Source organism: Anopheles gambiae, chromosome 2 (assembly GCF_943734735.2).
Source record: "Anopheles gambiae chromosome 2, idAnoGambNW_F1_1, whole genome shotgun sequence".
NCBI lineage: Eukaryota > Metazoa > Arthropoda > Insecta > Diptera > Culicidae > Anopheles > Anopheles gambiae.
The window spans coordinates 112387493-112405716 of NC_064601.1; the positions used below are offsets into that span (position 1 = coordinate 112387493).

The 18224-nt window shown below is 47.3% G+C and overlaps 1 protein-coding gene across 26 annotated transcripts in view; it reads right to left on the reverse strand.

Annotated features, from left to right (window-relative positions):
• Positions 1-987: 987 nt before the first annotated feature.
• LOC1269950 (high affinity cAMP-specific and IBMX-insensitive 3',5'-cyclic phosphodiesterase 8) overlaps positions 988-18224 on the reverse strand; it is a 130486-nt gene continuing 113249 nt past the window's right edge. For 22 of the 26 annotated variants that reach the window (XM_308604.5, XM_061642250.1, XM_061642255.1 and 19 more), the window contains 13 exons: positions 12198-12254; positions 11894-12093; positions 11573-11632; positions 10789-10846; positions 9950-10048; positions 8296-8406; positions 8020-8189; positions 7438-7837; positions 7143-7350; positions 6874-7019; positions 5972-6194; positions 5459-5890; positions 988-5369 (listed from right to left, as the gene is read on the reverse strand). In XM_308604.5, coding sequence (XP_308604.5) covers positions 5206-5369; positions 5459-5890; positions 5972-6194; positions 6874-7019; positions 7143-7350; positions 7438-7837; positions 8020-8189; positions 8296-8406; positions 9950-10048; positions 10789-10846; positions 11573-11632; positions 11894-12093; positions 12198-12254 — 2328 coding nt within the window. In that variant the 3' untranslated portion in view covers positions 988-5205. Of the gene's footprint in view, positions 5370-5458; positions 5891-5971; positions 6195-6873; positions 7020-7142; positions 7351-7437; positions 7838-8019; positions 8190-8295; positions 8407-9949; positions 10049-10788; positions 10847-11572; positions 11633-11893; positions 12094-12197; positions 12255-12491; positions 12548-12659; positions 13321-13345; positions 13501-13630; positions 14421-16737; positions 16898-18224 lie in introns of those variants that run through there. The other 4 variants (XM_061642251.1, XM_061642254.1, XM_061642253.1 and 1 more) reach the window with 4 other exon arrangements.

Genomic DNA, 18224 nt, shown 5'->3' on the forward strand with positions numbered 1-18224 from the left:
TAATTAGCAGCGTGCGCTCAATGAAACGGGACGATTGTGTTTATTTTTCATTCCAATGAATGGGTGGATGAATTGAATGTGTTTTTTTTTATTCTGTTACACTTGTAATGATACAATTAGTGAGCCGTGAAGCGATTGTAAGGGCGGTATGATGAAATGATTTCATTATTTTAGCGGTAGAGTTCAAGGCTCATTAGCGGGGTGTATTTGATTTTTTTCAATGGAGCTAAAGATTTTAATAGTTTTGGATCATTTATTAAGCATCGAGCACTGGAATAAGTATAACATTTTTCATGTAATGCTTATTAAATAATTGTAATTATTAACGATTTCGATGCAATCAGATCTCTTTGGAATGTAAAAATCTTGATATGATACTGATTTTTTAAATTATCCGTTACTATACCGAAAATAGGAATATAAAAAATTGCATAATTTCAGGCGCCAATCCTTGTTTAATTTCAGATTTGAGAAGAAAATTTTGTAATTTTACATTAAAGTGAGATTCAGACAAAAAGGTAACAAAAAGACCCTTTAACAATCCAGAAATTGAAGAAAACCCAAACCCATTTGACCGTTTTCAGACATTGCACCATGGGCTGGAAGAACTGCATCGCTGCCTATGCACTTTGTGTGTCACACGTGATACACACCCACAGCATTAGAATTCTATTTTAAGCCAGAGATGTTTCAGCTTCCCGATCCAGCAAGTTGTTTTCGAGACTAAAGCACCCCAGCGGAGATATGGAGGCGTACAAGAACGACCTAGGGAAGAGATCGACACACCATCAAATAGGAAGGCGGTTGTTCACCATCGTTATGATTCATCATCACGCGTCCCACACACTCGTTCACTTTCGTACGATTATGTTTTTCCATCCACACATGGCCGTTCCGTGTTGCCATTCCATGCATACCATACGATGAGTAAGACGAACAGTAAGATTGTCCCACTGAAGAAAGAAACAGACGACAAACCTGAAAGTGTTTCACTACAATTTCATTAATTACACTTTATTAGACAGACTTATTTGCGGAAACAATTCGTTACACTGGTTTGTTTTCTTCTTCTTCTTCTTCATCATAAAGTTCTGTTAGGACTTTGCCAATTTGTTTGTTTGTTTAGTATATGGTTCGCCTCAAACCCTCACAGGGTTAGGACCGCGTAGGTTGTGTAGCAGCAGCATTAAATGTTTATTTATTCAGACTTTTTGTTTGATGATGCCAATTGTTTCATAGTTGTTTTTTTTTTCATTTCCTCTTCCTAACGGTTCAAACACCCGGTTCAACAAAAATCCAATAGTTTGCAACAATAGCACAGTTTAGAGTTTGCAAACACAGGATCATGTATATGTATATGCCGGCCCGTAACCGTTTGCTTTTCGCGTCCTGTTTTCGCTTATTATACACACATACATACGCAATTTAATGAAGACCACATCGATTCGCTATAGGTATAGGTATGTATTACATGTTCGGCCCGTGTTCGGAGTGCTGGCTTTGGATCCTTTTCGCAAGGGGCACGGGCGCTTTAGGCTTCGGTGAGATACACAATGCTACTACTACTTGCCACAGTATAGATCCAATCGGTCTAGGTGTAAAACACAGCACTTTAATAAAAACACCCTGCCTAATTTAGGAGCAAGCGAGAGCCTCACCTCTTCCTTCAGCAGGGATCATCATCGAGCCTCGAGACGTACAATATTTTAGCAATAATACACGATTACATCAACAGATAGACACGCCCAGCGATTCGATCGTTGGTGCGCGTTGGTAGTACACACACTGTGTGTGTGTGTGTTAGCGCAATAGCTCAGAATTTCATTTACTAATCTCCTTCTCCAAAAACGAACTGCCATCCCAACGCTAGATTCCATTTAATGGTTTATTTTTTGTTGTTTAAATCGCTTTTTTTTATTATAGTAGATGGGTGTGAATCATTTGACCTTCGGTGCCTTTCTTAAAACCAGATATGACCAGCATATCAGAACAATACAATTATCTAGTATTAGAGTTTGCGTTCTTGTGTGTGTGTGTGTGTGTGTGTTAGTAGTAGTGTTTTTGTTTGCTAGTTATTTATTTTTTTGTATACACATCGATATACACCATTGGGTGGCCGTAAGTGTCCTTAGTAAGGTTTTTGTTAGTGTTTTACTCATTAAAATTAGACCGCACGTTTGGAAACCGGCCAACCGCCGTTTTTGTTTTGTAATTCTTTTTTCTTCCGGTTGTAAAAGTTTTGCTCCATGCAGATGTAGAGTGAACGAGCGAGAGAGAGAGTGAAAGAGAGATAGTATATGTGATGGTGTAATTCAGTTAGTATGAGTGCGAGAGTAGATTTTTGAGAATTTCTAACTAGATGAAGCCGTTTCTTTTTTGTGCAATTCCAACTGTAAACCGTGCTTGTCGCCATAGTGATGAGAGTATGGAAGATTGTTGCCTGTAAGTAGCAATAAAGGAAGAGGTATACGTAGCACATGCTTGAGCTCAGTTGTTGAAACCGTAAGATCATATTTGTTTGGAGAACCGTTGTTCACTATTGAATTAGGGACAAAATTAAATACGGTTTAAGAAAAACAAGTGAAAAAAGGCTAAAGAGGGAACAAGTACGCTCGGTGGGTTACACACACACGTGTTGCTGCGTGTAGTGTACAGTTTTGGTTGCAACTCAAACAACCAATCTCCTGTCCCTCCAGCAACTACGAAAGTATCGATTGCACCACCGAATGGATTTTTGGGTTTAGCTCCAACTTCTTTTTTATTTATCGTTATCACATGTTCCTCCCTATTATTGTCACATCAACACGTACACGCGTAGAATAGTGGGATGGAGGATGTGAGAATACCGGTGCCGTTTACTGCCCTTCCCCCCACACAAACAAAACGTCCTCTACATGCCAAAAGCAAGGGATAAAACACTCATCTACGCAAGGTATGCTCATCTACTCACTGTCAGCTACACACTGTCTCCGTCTGTGTGTGTGTGTGTGTGTCCACAAACTGTGTTCCAAACTTTGCGAAGGGTAATTGCTAAACATGAACGATATTTGCGACACAAACCCCACACACCGTCTTGTGTGCTGTATATTTATCTTTGTTTTCATCTACAGTTTTATTGCATAATACACAGAAACACGCACACACGCATGGCTCTCATGGCTTAAACCCCCTGTTTCAGGTCTCAACGGTAGCGCTGGGGAAGTGACAGAGACAGCGAGAGAGAGAAAACATTCGAAACAAACTAAACAAAAAAAATGGTGGATTGGGTGAAAGCAATGGAGCAGCCTGGTCGTTCACAGATGCAAAGGTAGCGGATACGGAGCGGAGCGGAAAACGTGTAACGCAGCACACGCCACGCAGCGTGTGTGAAGAGAGATTTAAGCGTTTGTATGACCACCGTTAAGAACCCATTCCCTGTTGGGTTGTGTTGTATGCGCTTGTATCGACTGTCAATCAACTAACAGAAAACATTTACCTACGGCATCTAAATATCGACAACTATACGGCTTGGTGTACCACCACACTATCATTTTAAGGGGGAGGGGAAAGGACTCGCTTTTTTAAGTGTTTATTTTACTCTGTGTGTTTATGTGAGTGCGAAACTTACACATCCTAATAGTGACCCCTAGAGCCAAACATCGATCCTAAAATTGATTTCCTTTTACTTACGCTTCTGTACGGCATCACAACCCCACCAGTTGCTTCGGTCAACGAGGCAAGCTGATGGTTAGTGTTGTCCCTCTCTACTCCCTCTAATTATCTCGCTCTCTCTGTTTTGCTACACGAATTTTTCTTTAAATGACCACCATTTCCACTATTTCGCAACTGCAACCGGAGTTTAGGTACAGCTCGATAGGGAGAGTAGAAAGTGTTTGTTTTCGCTACTAGTTAATATGGCTTGCATGGATTGCTAAATTCCATCTGATCGTTGGGGTCCAATAAATACTGCTGCTACAAACAAAACAATACAAAAAAAAACCTATATAGGGACAGGTAAAATAGCAGAACATATTCCTACCTAATCTCTGTGTGGTAGTTGTTGTGCGCACAGGGTGACTTTCCTAATTCCCTACTATTCGTGTTTACTCCTTTACGTGTGTCTTTCTCCTATCTGCTTCATTAGACGACACAAAACCCTACATAAACACGCACACGCTCACCTCTTATACCATCTCACCATATGATTCGACCTGTAATTAATCGAGCAGATGACCTACCAAATGGAAAATGGAAACGAAAATTACAACGCTTGGAGTGGAAAAATGGTAAATGATGGCGTAAACGAACAACTAGACCTAGCTACGTATCTAAGTCGAATAGCAAAACACCGGGATCCGGGTTAAGCTATCCTGACACAGCAGATCCCTGCAATCTATACATATATATGTAACGCGCATTGTACGATGGTGGGGGGGGGGAGAGGGTAAACCCCGTTTGGTGTGCTTACGTGCTAAATGAAACCTACTGCTGAACAACAAACAAAACACACGCAGGTTAGTAGATCTTATTGGCAAATGTACATACAAAAACGGGACAGCTTTCTTACGCTTGAGCGGTGTTAATAATCCCCCAAAAAACTAGATAAACTCAGAAAACGAGTGTATTTTTGTGTTTTTTTCATGTATGCGTGTATGTGGATTGTACGTGGATATACATTAGAGTAGGCGATGGAAGTGGTAGTGGTGGTGGTGCTATTACGATGAACAACAATTCCTCGCACGGTGCTACCAATGAATCTCTCTCGCTCTTGGTTTTTTGTTTCTATTTCGCTCACCAGTGGTGTGTGTGTGTGTTTTTCTTCTTTTGCAACTAACACACCCATGTGAGAGACGTGGTAACCCAAGTGTTAAGCGGTACTGGGCTGGGATGTGTTTGGGCTAAATGGCGATGGTATGAAAACAATACTGCTACAATCATGGAAGAAAGATCCACCCCACCCCGGGGAAGGGGGGGTTCTGCAGGGTTCGCGCATTGTGGCTCGTCGTCGAGCGGACCCTACTGTTGGGCCTTTGGCGTTTGGATTAATCCATAATTACATTACGGCCGGGTCGGCGTCGCATTCGGGACCATCTCGCTTCGAGCGGGGTTTTTGTTTGGGTTTTGGGGTTTGGGTTTGTCCGGACTGTCCGGGCACCAAAACGTGACACACAGCAACAAGCACAGCAAGTCGCACGGTGCCGCATCCCAGGGCGGCTCTCCGGCTTACTAGAACTTCTCCTCCAGGGAGATCGAGCTCGCCGTGTCCTCGGTGAGCGACATCTGCTTCCGCTTGATGTCGCTGAGCGTGTTGATGCCCTGCTCCTCGAACAGCTTCCACTGGGAATAGTTGAACTCCATGTAGCGTATGATTTCGGGCATTTCGATAAAACCTACGATAGAGAGAGAGAGAAAACCACCCCAATTAGTGTGTGCGTTGTTCGTGTCGCATAAAAGGCCCTTCTCCAGCGCTCAAACTCACTGTTCCATGCGTCCATCATGTCGTGGATGATGTACTCGATGAAACCGATCTGGCTTTTGGAGATGCTGCAGGTCGTGCGGTCAAACATTGGCATCACGATCGGCAGATTCTTGCGCTTCTCCTCGTCCGTCTGCATGAAGTACTCCTCCGCGATGCGGCGGGCCCACTCGACGCAGAACTTGAGCGGGCGGGTCGGATTGCTCACGTCCGCACACTTGATCAGCATGCGCCGGACCAGTATCTGGTTGTCGTCGTTGTCCGGCGGCAGCGGATCCTTCGACTCCACGTCCGTGCCGAACACGCTGACAAACTTGGCCAGATGCTCAAAGTGTCGCGTCATCTCGGTGGCCAGTATCATGTCGACGATGATCGAGCGGGCCAGCTTGTACATGTCCCGGTCCAGATGCTTGAAGATGTTGATCTTGTCGTCGCCTGTGTTGAATGGGACGCAACGCCGCGTGTGAGCAATGGCACAAACAATGTTGATTTTGCTTGAATAGGCGAATCGCTTACCTAAGGTCAACCGGAAGGTGGTTGCCGCGTGGTGTGACTCCAGCACGCAGATGTCGTTGTACAGCAGGGCCAGCGTGTTGTCCGAGTTGCACAGGAAGGCGGACGAACGGCCCGGATGGTCTATGTCATGGGTTGCGGCGGCAATCAGGGCGGTCGCTTCGTCCATTCGGTCCATAATCTTCAGCTCCCGGTTGCTCAGCTGTTGCAGGTAAACTGCGGTGGCCTGAGGGGAAGGATTTTTGTATGTCATTTTGTACTATTTTTAGAAAAGGATTCACCGGAGACTACTTGACAGAGAGACATAAAGTGATTTAATGAAAAGTTTAAAGCCTTACGGATTTGCTGTTATGGTTGACACAAAAAGCAGATAAAGTAACGCTGCAAAGACCACAGCTAGGGAATTGTGCTTTATCCCAAGATAAAAGGGAAGAGATATGTGATGCTTTTAAAAGCCTCCTTTCTTTGATGAGCACTCTCGTGAAGGGGTTTCAAGTAATTATTCCCAGTTTTAAGTACGGTTCATGTTGCGGCACAAACACAAAAAGAAATCCCAAACAGATCCTTCGCAACGCACAACCCACAACAAAAAGCTCACTTTTCTCCAAAACGCACAGCAGCAACATTCAAATGCGGCCTCACTCAACAATGGGGCTGCGATGGATGAGGAGAAGCAGCGCGTGTATGCTACGTGTTAGAAAGGGATATTATAAAGCCCATCGTGAACAGAAACAAAGGCGCCGACACCGAGCAAGCTGTCGTGAAAATGGATTTGCAGCGGAAAAACGCCACAAGACACAACCCTCTTCTTGGACCGCACGCCGACGGATTGCTTGGCAAACGTGGGTTTCGCTCGCCTGGGTGATGAGATGGAAGAGGATTAATTTTAATTATTTTCCGCTCACCTGCATCACGTCTGCGGCATGCGTGCTGTTGTGATATGTATTCTCGCTGTGGTAGTGCTTCTCCATCTCGATGAGCCACAGCTTGAACGTCATCTCGTCACAGTTGAACGTATTGTACACATCAAACCGCCGGAACAGTTCTAATCCTGCAGGTGGAGAAGAATGGCAGAAGAGCAGAAAGCAGAGCGCGGAGAACGTTTAGAGGAGCGTCCAACACGGGGTGACAAAACGGGGCGAGCCCACACGAGCCCTCACTCCCGGCCGCTTACCTAAACACACTAATGGACGTTTCTCGGTAAGATCCTCTAGCTTAAATATTTCAAAGTCCCAGTCCAGGGCCGTCTGCAGCAGGTCGGACAGTTGTGAAGATTCTTTGGTTTTGTTGAAAACGATGCTCCCTGTAGATGGGCGGCCGCCGCCGCGTATGATGGAATCGTTCGAGCTGCGCCTGGACGACAGGATGTTCGTTGGTCCTTGCTGTCACCGGAGGTGGCGTAGGGAAAATGTAAATTAGTCGGGAAAATGCTTTGTATTTGTTGGCCCACCCCACCCCAAGCAGCTTACCGTAAGCAGGGCCCCAATCAGATCGGTAGCGACCGGGTCCTCGGTGCGTATTTCCTTCATCTGGGGGCTGTACAGGCCCTCGCGCTTGAGGAACTCCATCACGCGGTCCAGCAGCTTGGCCTCGTCGAGCGAGCAGTTTTCCTGAACCTGGGCCAGCAGGCTCAGCACTTTGGTGATCGGCGCCTCGAGCGGCAGCGAGGACAGCTTCGCCAGGCTCGTCCGCCGCAGGCCGTCCGACGCGATCGACCGCACGTCGAAGCTGCCGCGCCGGATCGAGTGGAGCGAGCCGCGCGGCACCTCCTTGCCCTGGGGCAGCGTCTGCAGCGCCTCGCCGATCGCGTTCGTGGACACGAGCGCGCTGGATGATGATTCTAGGATTAAGACTAAGTGTGTGGGATTTCTGGATGATGAGCCAAAAAGAAAAAAGAAAAAGATGGAATGACATTTTCTTGTGCTGCGTCCTAATAAACCGATTTTGTCGTGCAAATTGCATAGCTTCAGGCGTTTTGTAGCATCTTAAAGCATTTACACGCTTCTTTGTCTAGGAACGGGCGAGTAGACATTGTACACAAACTCACTTACCTTCCAATGCACGAGACAGGTACGGCACGAACATGGATTTGTGATGATTCTTGGGACTTTCTCCGCGTGGTAAGGTAACCGTCGTAGTCCTTATATCTACTGGTATGAGATAAAATATTACTAATATCGGCCGTTACCAAGTCGCTCAGAGATCTGCCAACGATTTCATCCTGCGGGGCGTGGTGTGGAGAGCGAGGAAACACAAGATTAAGGATTAATGTGTGTGTGTGTGTGTGTGTTTGTAGAGCACTCCGAGGAGGCGTTCGGCCCACTTACCAGCTTCATATTCAGCACACGTTCGCTGGCCCGGTTCGCATACTGTGCCCGAAGCGTGTCGTCGGTAATGATGACCGCTTCTCTCGATCGATGAAGCGCCGTGTACAGTGCCTGGGAAAGGCAAATAATTTCATTTATCAAGAGGTACGCTCGGGAAAGGGCAACTGAGGACGGAGGGGCGCAGAGCTGTGTCTCACGCCAAGATGTGAGAAATTGCATTAATCGCTATAAATTTATGGACCATATTTTAGGCACTGGCAGCGTATGTCATGTGAACATGTTTGGCCAAGCATTTTCAAACGTTGATCAAACACACGACACGAGGTTTTAAATATTTAAAGCTATATTTAACACTCGCAAGTCGTTGTCTACTGTCAGCACACACTCGAAGATGAGTTAATTGTATTTTAGATAAATTGAATTACACCGTAACCATGTCGATGGGGAGTTGGTTGGTGCGCCTGCATAGTATCCAATATGTGAAGCTTTTGGAATCAATTTAATCCTCTCTCTCTCTCTCTCTCTCTCTCCACTAGATAGAATAAACTATTCATTTAAAGCCAGGCGACCGATGACATGATTCAATTTATTCACCTGCCGGCACTCGATAAATCACAGATATAGGCAACCCAAACTGGTGGCAAAAACGTATGCGTGCGTGTCAGTGCCGGAGGGGCCTATGACAGACAACATGACGGTGCCATAAATCTTGCCCGCGTCCCATCGTACATTTGCCACAAACTGGAGGGCTGCCGTGTGTCGACGGAGCGGCACAAACGCGAATGAAGATCTCAACGCAAGCAAACACTACGGTGACCACAGCGGCAACAGGCTCCAGGCAGTCTCCCCAGGGACATTTGCACAACGGTGAAGCAATTGCAGCTTCCGACGCAGGCTCTTCAGGGCGTGTGAGGATTGAAGAAGATTAATAAAACCTGGCACTGGTAGGCATCACACACTGCGCCGTGCCACGAGCTGCAAGGGGTAAACTACCCTGTGATTGAGTTAATGGAAGCCGATGCGCAAATACACGGTTGCAAATCGGGTTGCAATCGATTGATCGAATTAAATGAAATAGGTCTCTCGTCTGTGGGCTGGCTGGCGGTGTTACCTTTTCCAGGAACCAAGCCTGATGCTGACGCTATAAATCGATAATGCTAATGGATGAGACGGTTGCAAAGTGGCGGTGGCAGGATGAACTTTGGATGCGCTTTTAATCCTACGTTATTTTTCGTTTAACCACCGTTTTACCAAGAATCGCAGTACGTATTTCGTTCGGAATGAATTTATGACTATTACGCTATCGGACACCACATCACGGGGCAAATTGTGCGGCATTAGTGGTGTGACACGTTTTATCGTTAAAAATAGCATTTCAAACTGACCCCCCGGTGGAAAGCCCGGGGAAAATGCACTAAACGATAGCCCATTTGCCCGCCGGATCATCGTTGCGATATGCGAGCAGCGCATAAACAACGTTAAACCGCCTAGCAGGGAGTGTGCTTTTGGTCTGCATCGTCGCGGTTGAACGGTAACGATGATGATGATGGCACGATGACATTGCCAGAAAGCAAAATTGACCCAAGCTGTACGGCGGTGCGGCTGTGCTACACACCAATGTGCTGCTGTGTCGGAGCGTGGGATTAAAACCTACCTGTTGAGTCGATATCACATTCTGCGGTCGGACGAGCGAGTGCTGGATTTGCCGCAGCTCCGACGAACAAATCGATACATGTGGAGACTCGATAATGCACTGCAAGAAGTAGAAGAAGCGTGGGGGAGGAAACAAGAGGTCGTTTGCCATTATTAAGCTGAAGTAATCGGGTGCGGGATTCTCTCCGTTCTTGCTGAACGGGCGTGGTGTGTGTGTGGATTTATTGCCTTTGCGACCTGCCAGAACCGACCTGCCCGGGGTCCACGCAACACCCGTTGACCGGTGAGTGAAGTTAATGAACGGCGAGGAGGTGTACACCTCACGAGGATAAGGTGCCTCCAGCTCCGTCACGTCCGATGGTTATGGTAAATTGAATGTCAAACGCCAATTGGATAATTGTGTGTGTCGCCCCCATTCAGGAACATCAATTTTGCCACATTCTTTTCCACCAAGAGCTGGGCCAGCAGTGCAAGCTTTTCCCCCGAACGGAGTGCGATGTATGGTGTCGAACAGTGTAAGGATCTATTGAGAACTAATCGAACAGGAGTCCGGGTTGAGTGAGGGTGGGTTAAATGGATTGACGTCAATTGCTTCGGTGTCAATCAAACGCAGGAAAAGTTCGGGATAAACTCACACCACCCGCCCAACCGATAGTGTATTGTTTGCCGTGGTCCTCTTGTCGTTTGATATTAGTTTCATGGTCACGCGGCCGTTATGCTTTAAACCATTGGAGCACGTTGCACAAGGGTATGCGAGTGGAGGCGAGATCGGTTCTGGATCGGCCGGAAACTGGAAGCCCCGAAGCTGTAGTTGGAGATGAGATTTACATCCACACTTACCCTGTTATAGCCAACATCCAATAGAGAAATCACAGCCGTATCATCCTTTTCAAATACACTGCGAAAAGGGACACCGGAATGGAAGAAAGAAAAAGAAGAAAAAAATGAATTTTAGTGTATACACACACATAGACCAGGCTTTACAAAGAGGAGCTTTTTCCCCGCTGCGCAGTGCGCAATGGACGCTGGACATCACTCGAAACTGATCTACCATAATCGGATCCAATTTTCTATGATTGAAATTGTCTCCCTCAGGTATCCATTTCGGTGAATGTGTGCTGGGGGCCACGTGGAATCCAGCTGGACAGTACCAGTGTGGGATGGGCGAGAATGCGAGAAACCGAGGATGAAATCCAGCCGGCAAGAGCATAGTCACGAATCCATTTATTGCCCATCAGAGCACACCTGTTACGCACAGCACGCGCAACACGAGTCTTTGAATTGGTCGAGTGACACCTTTCCAGGCAGGCTGGTTTATAGAATTTGCCTTTAAAACGAGACGAGTTTCTGGGTTACGTTTTTTATCGTTGGAAAAAAAACCCGGCACATTATTAAAAAGGTGCGTAACGAGTGTCCGGTGGCACTGTGCTGGAAATGAATTTCATCTTCACAAGAAAGCCTTTTCATTCTCGGTTTCGCAAGTCGGTCTGATATCACAGCGGTGGTAAGAGCTCAGCCATTTATCGTACAGGGTGATTATGATGATCCCAGTTTTGGTTGAAGCTTACTAATGATGGACGTCAACAGGGTAGGATCGTCTGTTGTTAGTGACATGTACACTTACCTCTTTTTCACTACCGCAACCATTGTTGTATGCTGGCTACCCTTCGAATTTCGAATTGACCTGCATGAAAATGGGTGGAAAATTTGACATCATCAGTACCGTTTAGGAAATAATTTTACATCACGCTGTGCTGTCGTGTATAAAGGAACGAGCTCTGATGAGATTTTGCGTGCAAGAATGATACATTATGGATGATCCATAATACAGCGACCGCTACGTTCAGCCATTCATGCAAAATCCCGTGTTGGACAACACTGGGCGCTGTGTTCGTCAGCACTGTACAGCGTGCAGTGCGGATTATCTACATTTAGGCACACTCACCTGCCGAGCGCTTCCGCCTCGATCGTGCGCGGGTATCGCGCATCGACGATGATGATGTGATGGCCGCCCGAGCTCGGATTTTGGAACGCATCGATGGCGCTTTCAGCCGACTTGACGAACGTTGGCTCCAGGCTGAGCCGATGGCTGGCATTGACCAGCGCTTCGAACACGGGATCATTCTTGCAGAAGGCAATCAAAATCTGAAAATGAACCAGGAAGCGGGTAAAATGATGCCGCGCATTGTTTGCAAAGCCACTGGCCCGGCGTTAGGGGATCCGCACCCCTCTCTCGGTGTGAGCATTACCTTAATCACAGGATTCGGTGGTAGCAGGTTGGGAAACTTCAGATCCGACACTAGTCTCTGAAAGTGGGTAAAAACAAAGGCAAGAGGATGTTAGCAATGTACGCTCGTTTCGTTGCTGCCCGTTCGCTTCTGTTGGGAGTTATTTCCAAGCAAATTGGCTAGCCGCACACAACCCATGACTTAGAAATGTGGATATAACCGTGGCAATAAACAACACTCCCATAACAAATCCGTCCGTTCTCTGTTGACCAATATTGAAGTACAAGGAAATGGGGAGGGGCCGAACGTATATACCTCTATAAAGATAGCTTCTTCTTCCGACAGAGTTGGAAGGATTGTATCTTGCACATCTAGAAGAGGGAAGAGACAGAAAAAAGCGACCCAGAATTGGCAATACAATCCGTGATGAAGATAAACAAAACAACCGGCTACGGTCGGGGTTAATGCTGCACAAATAACAACCTTCCTGCGAGGCGCTTTCGACCACCGACTCGACTAATTGGCGCTGCTTCCCGTCGGACCCTTCCGGCCAACGCTGCTGTGGACGGCTAGATCCCGCCGTCGGTTCACCCACGGCAAATGTTACCGTGTCCGCCGAGACGACCTCTTGTGCGGACGATGCTGCCAGCTCGCCGTACTCGTAAAAGTGCACATCGTAATCGGCCAGTATCTGCTGCCGGAAGGCCGGATCGATGGAGTCGGCCGGCAGGCTTCGAAATGCAACAAACCGGCGCCATTCGCGTGCACTCAGCTGACGGATTAACACTTTGGAAATGTCCATGGTGGGGCGGCGTGCGAGCCTTTTCACAGTAAGTCACTCAGGGAAGATACCGGAGAAATGAAAGAATTTCAAACCGAGCGCCAACTGCACACGGGCCCCGGCTGGAGGAACAATTTAAAACGCGCAGAAAGGCACTCAATCTTTTTTTCTTCCCCCGGGTACTAGGCGACGCTGTCACCGGTTGCTATGACAGATGTCAGTTGTTCTTGCTCAAAGATGTCTACAGCTTTCGAGCCCAGATACGGTAAAACCCTTTTCCAGGGCTACTAGATGGATCCTATTGTTCCTACTCACTCCACAACCCATGATGTCCATCGGATAGTTTGTGTGTTTGTGTGTGACGCTTTTGGGGACATTCTCTACTTACTGTCGTCGTCTGTTCCGCGAAAACCGATTCTTCCATAATGTCGGGAAACCGGAACACCTTCAGTCCGTTCGATCGGCGTCCGTAAGACCTGGGCCGAAAGATGGGGGTCGAGTTGGTTCGTAGGTACACTCTGTGTTCAGTTCCGTTATCTACTACTACGCGTCCGTGAATTCGTCATCGTGCAGTACAGAGTGAGTGTAACAATGAAAAGGAAGAGTATGCAGCATAAAGTCAACCGAAATTGGTACATTGAACGGTAGGGAAAGGGAAAAAAGACTACCATACCACTGCCCAGTACGGCCTGGACGCGCTCCAACGGAAGCGACCGTCGTGGCTCAGGTGAATTGATAAGCTCCGTCGTTAGTTTCGGACCGGTAATAGGCGATGTTCCATTGTCCGGCTTCATCGCCGTGTCCAGCGCCAACAAAGGGCCAGCTGTTGGTAGGGCACCGTTGGGCTCACCATCCGCAGGCACGGTGGTGGAAGATATACGCTCCGTCGTCTTCCGCTCGTCGACATATACCGTGGGCGACGGTGTCCCTACCAGGCTGTAACGGCGCGCCGGCCGGGTACGCTCGGCCTGGGGCATCGATTCTAGCTGCTTCACCGTGAGCACGGCTGGCGCGGGCTTACACAGCGACTCCATGCTCTTGCTCTGGTACTTGCGAAAGAAGGATTTCATCTTGAAGCAGCCGGTGACGCGTTCGGCACAATCTTCCATAACCCTTCACAGACGGGAGTGCCTCAAGGCGCGAGGTACGGGCAGGCACGCACACAGGAGAAGAACGGCCCGACGCTCTGTTAGCATTTCCAATTATTTTGCAACGTCCATATTTGCCTCGACACTTGAGTGAGTTGATTGTGCCGTTGTGGAAAAAAGGGAGCTTTGCTTGGGTGGAAATACGTGTTCACTTTTCAGGACGGGAACGTTCTCACCGTTGTTGGGAAAGTCTTTACACAATTCAACACTACGTGAAATCAATTATCAATCAATCGCTTTGGACACTTCAAGTTCAATACTTAAGATCTGGGAAAAAGAAAAACACACACACCACGGTACGTAGAATCACACTCACTAAAGTTTAACCACACACAAGAAAAAACCAAAAAAATAGTCACTCAGATCGATTCGATCGTTACATGGAATGCCATCCCTGTCGGTCACTGTAATGTCGGCCTGTATCTGTCCACCTTATCACTGCATTGCAATCAATGTGAAAAACGGGGCTTTTTTACTGAATTGAAGCATTTCCATTCCTCGGCTGACCGACGTGTGAGAGGAAAGCGCCTTTGATTTATGCATGCGGTATATCTCACCGGTCGAATCTTGGATGGGTCTCTCGCCGTCTGGATGCGGCCTTTCGAGGCTCGGATTGCGCAAGTAATGCGCTTCCCCCCATCCCGACATCCAATGCGGGCAAACAACAAAGCCGAAGCATGTTTGCTAGATTTCCCAGGTGTGCAAAGGGGTGGTTGGTACAGCTGCCACCCGTACTGCATCGAATGCCGCTACCGCTAACAACCCCTCAGTACGTCGCATTAACATGCGAAACTGGGCGCCATTCGTTCGTTATCATTGAAACGCTAGAATGCAAATTCATGCACCGAACAATGAAGCCGTCCCGCTGCCCAGAATCCCAAAACCCTACGTTCGGTTGATGGATTGCCTCTAATCAGTGGTTGTAATTGGTCAAATTTGCACTCTTTGCAGTCTTTGGCGGTTCCCTGTTCCCAGTTGCACCCAGCGTTGTGATGAATCATCGTTCGAATGTAAAGAGAGCTCCACGTGCAACGATTAAAGACCGTTTAGGGTACGATACGTTGCGTTGCCTGTAGTAAAGCCATCACCTACCATCACCAGACCATTCCGAGTTTGCTTGTTGGCAATTGAATTGCTATATTTTTAGACTTCTACTGCAAACCTCTTCACAACCATGTACGAATGTGCGGGCGAGCTGAGCAAACGAGCGAAACGGCAAAGTTAGAGCCACTTGGCGGAGGATTAGATACAACATGTAGCATCTTGGAAGCGGCCGTCCCGCGTGGGCTGGGCTTGAAAAGATGAGTATACGCACGAGTCATCAAATGGACGACTAGGGTGTAACGATGTGCGAACTCACGACGTGTACCACTTGAAGATAATTATTATCTTTGGCAAGAAATGGGGCAAATTTGTTAGAAAATGTTCGTTTCGTTATGCATTTCTTGGTGGAATTCTATTCAGAGGAATAAAAAAGAAGCATCTTTTGCCTATAATAATAGTAACCGTTATGCTTTTACCCTCGGAATCGAACCAATCAAACAAATACGACACTAAACTGTACTGCTTCCTGTTACTGTTACTGCTGCTGCACCTAAAGTAAAGCACACATAATACTGTGGTGTAACGTCGTAGGAAAGAAAAGCCGAGGCTATTTACAGCCCAGCTTAATAGGCGGTACAGGAAATTACTACTCAATGCCGCCCGCCCACTCAAGTGGGAGCTCCGATGTCGGCAAATCAAGGAATGTAACTCGATGTTAGTTGCTTCAGTTTTAATTCCTCTGCGCCGGTGGGTGGAAAAGCCCAGCCGCAGCAAGTGGTGCAGATAGTTTTCGTTTGGAAAGGAAGAATAATTGAGCAAATACATGCCATAGTTAAGGACGAGCGTTAAGGTACGCTTCTGAAAGGTTCAGGAAAATGAAATAGTCTTTTTTCCACCCCCGTATTGAATTAAGTACAAACTATTCGAAGCTGTCTGCTACAGGGTAAGAATATTTTTAATTTAAATTTCATTTACACATTCCTCAACACAGCGAAGCAAATGAGGGTGGATAAAAAGGGGGCATAAAAAGTACCACAATATAGTTCCTAGCCGGCCAATTACACTCCTTGCTTCCTTTTCCTCCCTGCAGCCGATTTTAAACCGCAACAACAGGTATTTTCCATTTGCTGGTAGGAGTTGTATAGAGAAAGGATATTTCCTCGTTGTATACTACTCCGGCGCGCAAATCCGTTGGTAGAAGCACCGGACGGCACTAGATTTAATTACTCTTGTGCTAGCGCTAGTACAGGGGCAGTGCGCCCAGCAGGTGAAGGTGGTAGAGCAGATGGATTGATTTATGAGCGTTTGCAGCCAAACCCTCCCGGTGGGGTTTGTGGTAAGGGTCGGTAGTAAATTGCACACTGCTTGACGTTGAAATTGAATAGAAGACACTGGTGGTTTGGATGGTTTGTGCCGCTTGTGACGGTGACGGACAGTTAATATGGCTGCGGTGGTTGGTCGCAGTCCTTCTAGCAGTGTTCCTGGGAGGTATTTTTCACATAAACTGTTTGTTTGTGTCACTTTTTCCGGAAGGATATTGCACCGTTTCAATCACATGACGTCAGAAGAGATTGTTGTAGCAAAGCACCTACAGTTACGCAGAACGCGTCACACACTGGCGTGTCATAGCAATAATTCACACGAAGCGTTACTTTCGACTCCCAACCGTTCACAACGAGCAGTTTACTTAACCAGCTCCACTTAACGACTGATTGGACCGTGGGTGGGTAATACCGAGGCTGTCCGTGGAGTGTAAGAAGTCTTGCAGCCTTCTAATTGGAAGCCCTCTTGAGGGGCTGATTGTGTGAAACGCGCATTATCAGGGTGGTCGACTTCCATCGAGGTGTCCACACAAAGACGTCGCAGACGTAGTGCACACTTCTGGGAGGCTCAACGGAAGGCTCTGGATGGAGACACGTTGACCAGCGTTGTTGTTGTTGTCGTTGTGGCTACCGTTGTTGGCCGCGTCATCCAAGAAGCGACACATCTTCTTCATTCACGGTCAGATGACGAGGAAGACAACGTTGCGATCGGCCAACGGACAGTTGGCCGTTATCGGGGACAGCCGCTTGGCTTTGGATTGTCAAAACAGAAGACGATTGTTGGCCGAAGGAATCGTCGATTGCTCCCGGCGATAAGATAAGTGTGCGCTGCTGCTGCTGTATTGCGAGTGTTGACGCCTCAACCATGGCCGTGTGTGGGTGATACGAAGGCGTGCGTAGTTCAGGAAGGCAATCGAACTAACGCACTGACTAAACGGCCAGCTGGGTGGTTGGTTTGGATGTAGTTCAGGGTCATAAAAAGTATCGTTGATGTTTTGAAGGCAATGGACTATGATTACGATACGATTTATTGGCGTATTAGTCAGGCCTGGCTACATCAGGATCAAGTAAACATTTTGTCTGCAGTCTTTGGACCCATTTTTATGAGAATATTTTTAAAGCAACTACTTCCTTCTACTCTAAACCGGTATCACCCACACATCGCACAACAGAAACATTCCATTGGCACGCGTTTACATCATCGCGGGCTTTTATTTATCGCGCACTACTATCATTTCGTCGCCGTCCATGGAGCCCCACAAGGGAAGCTTGACTCATATAACATCGTGCCTGAGATCACTTGACATTTATTAAAACGGGGCGAATATGCATCGGGGCGCGCCAAGCCATGCCACGCCAGGAGGACGGACGCAGCTCGTGCGTACGCAGTAGACACTCATTATCAGATAACACGCGCGATAAGACGCGCCAACCATCCCCAGGCACCGCTGCGCTGTGGCAGACCTGTCTCGTAAGTGGTAGGATAGACGTATCGATTTTCACAGCCTGGATGGAAATGAAAGAGAGACATCGGAAAACCCATCGAACGAGAGAAGGGGTGCGACTTCTAGCCGCACGTAATTGTTCGTAGTAAAGTATCGATGCGAAGTTTGGCGCGGAATGGCAATAAGGGTCCCGCGATGGTTATTTATTGCCGTTCCGACTGTTCCGTAATATTAAACCCCCCTGGTTTGCATCCGAGGCAAATTGATTAAAGTGGGTGCAGGCGGTGGGAAATTGTAACGCTCCAGGG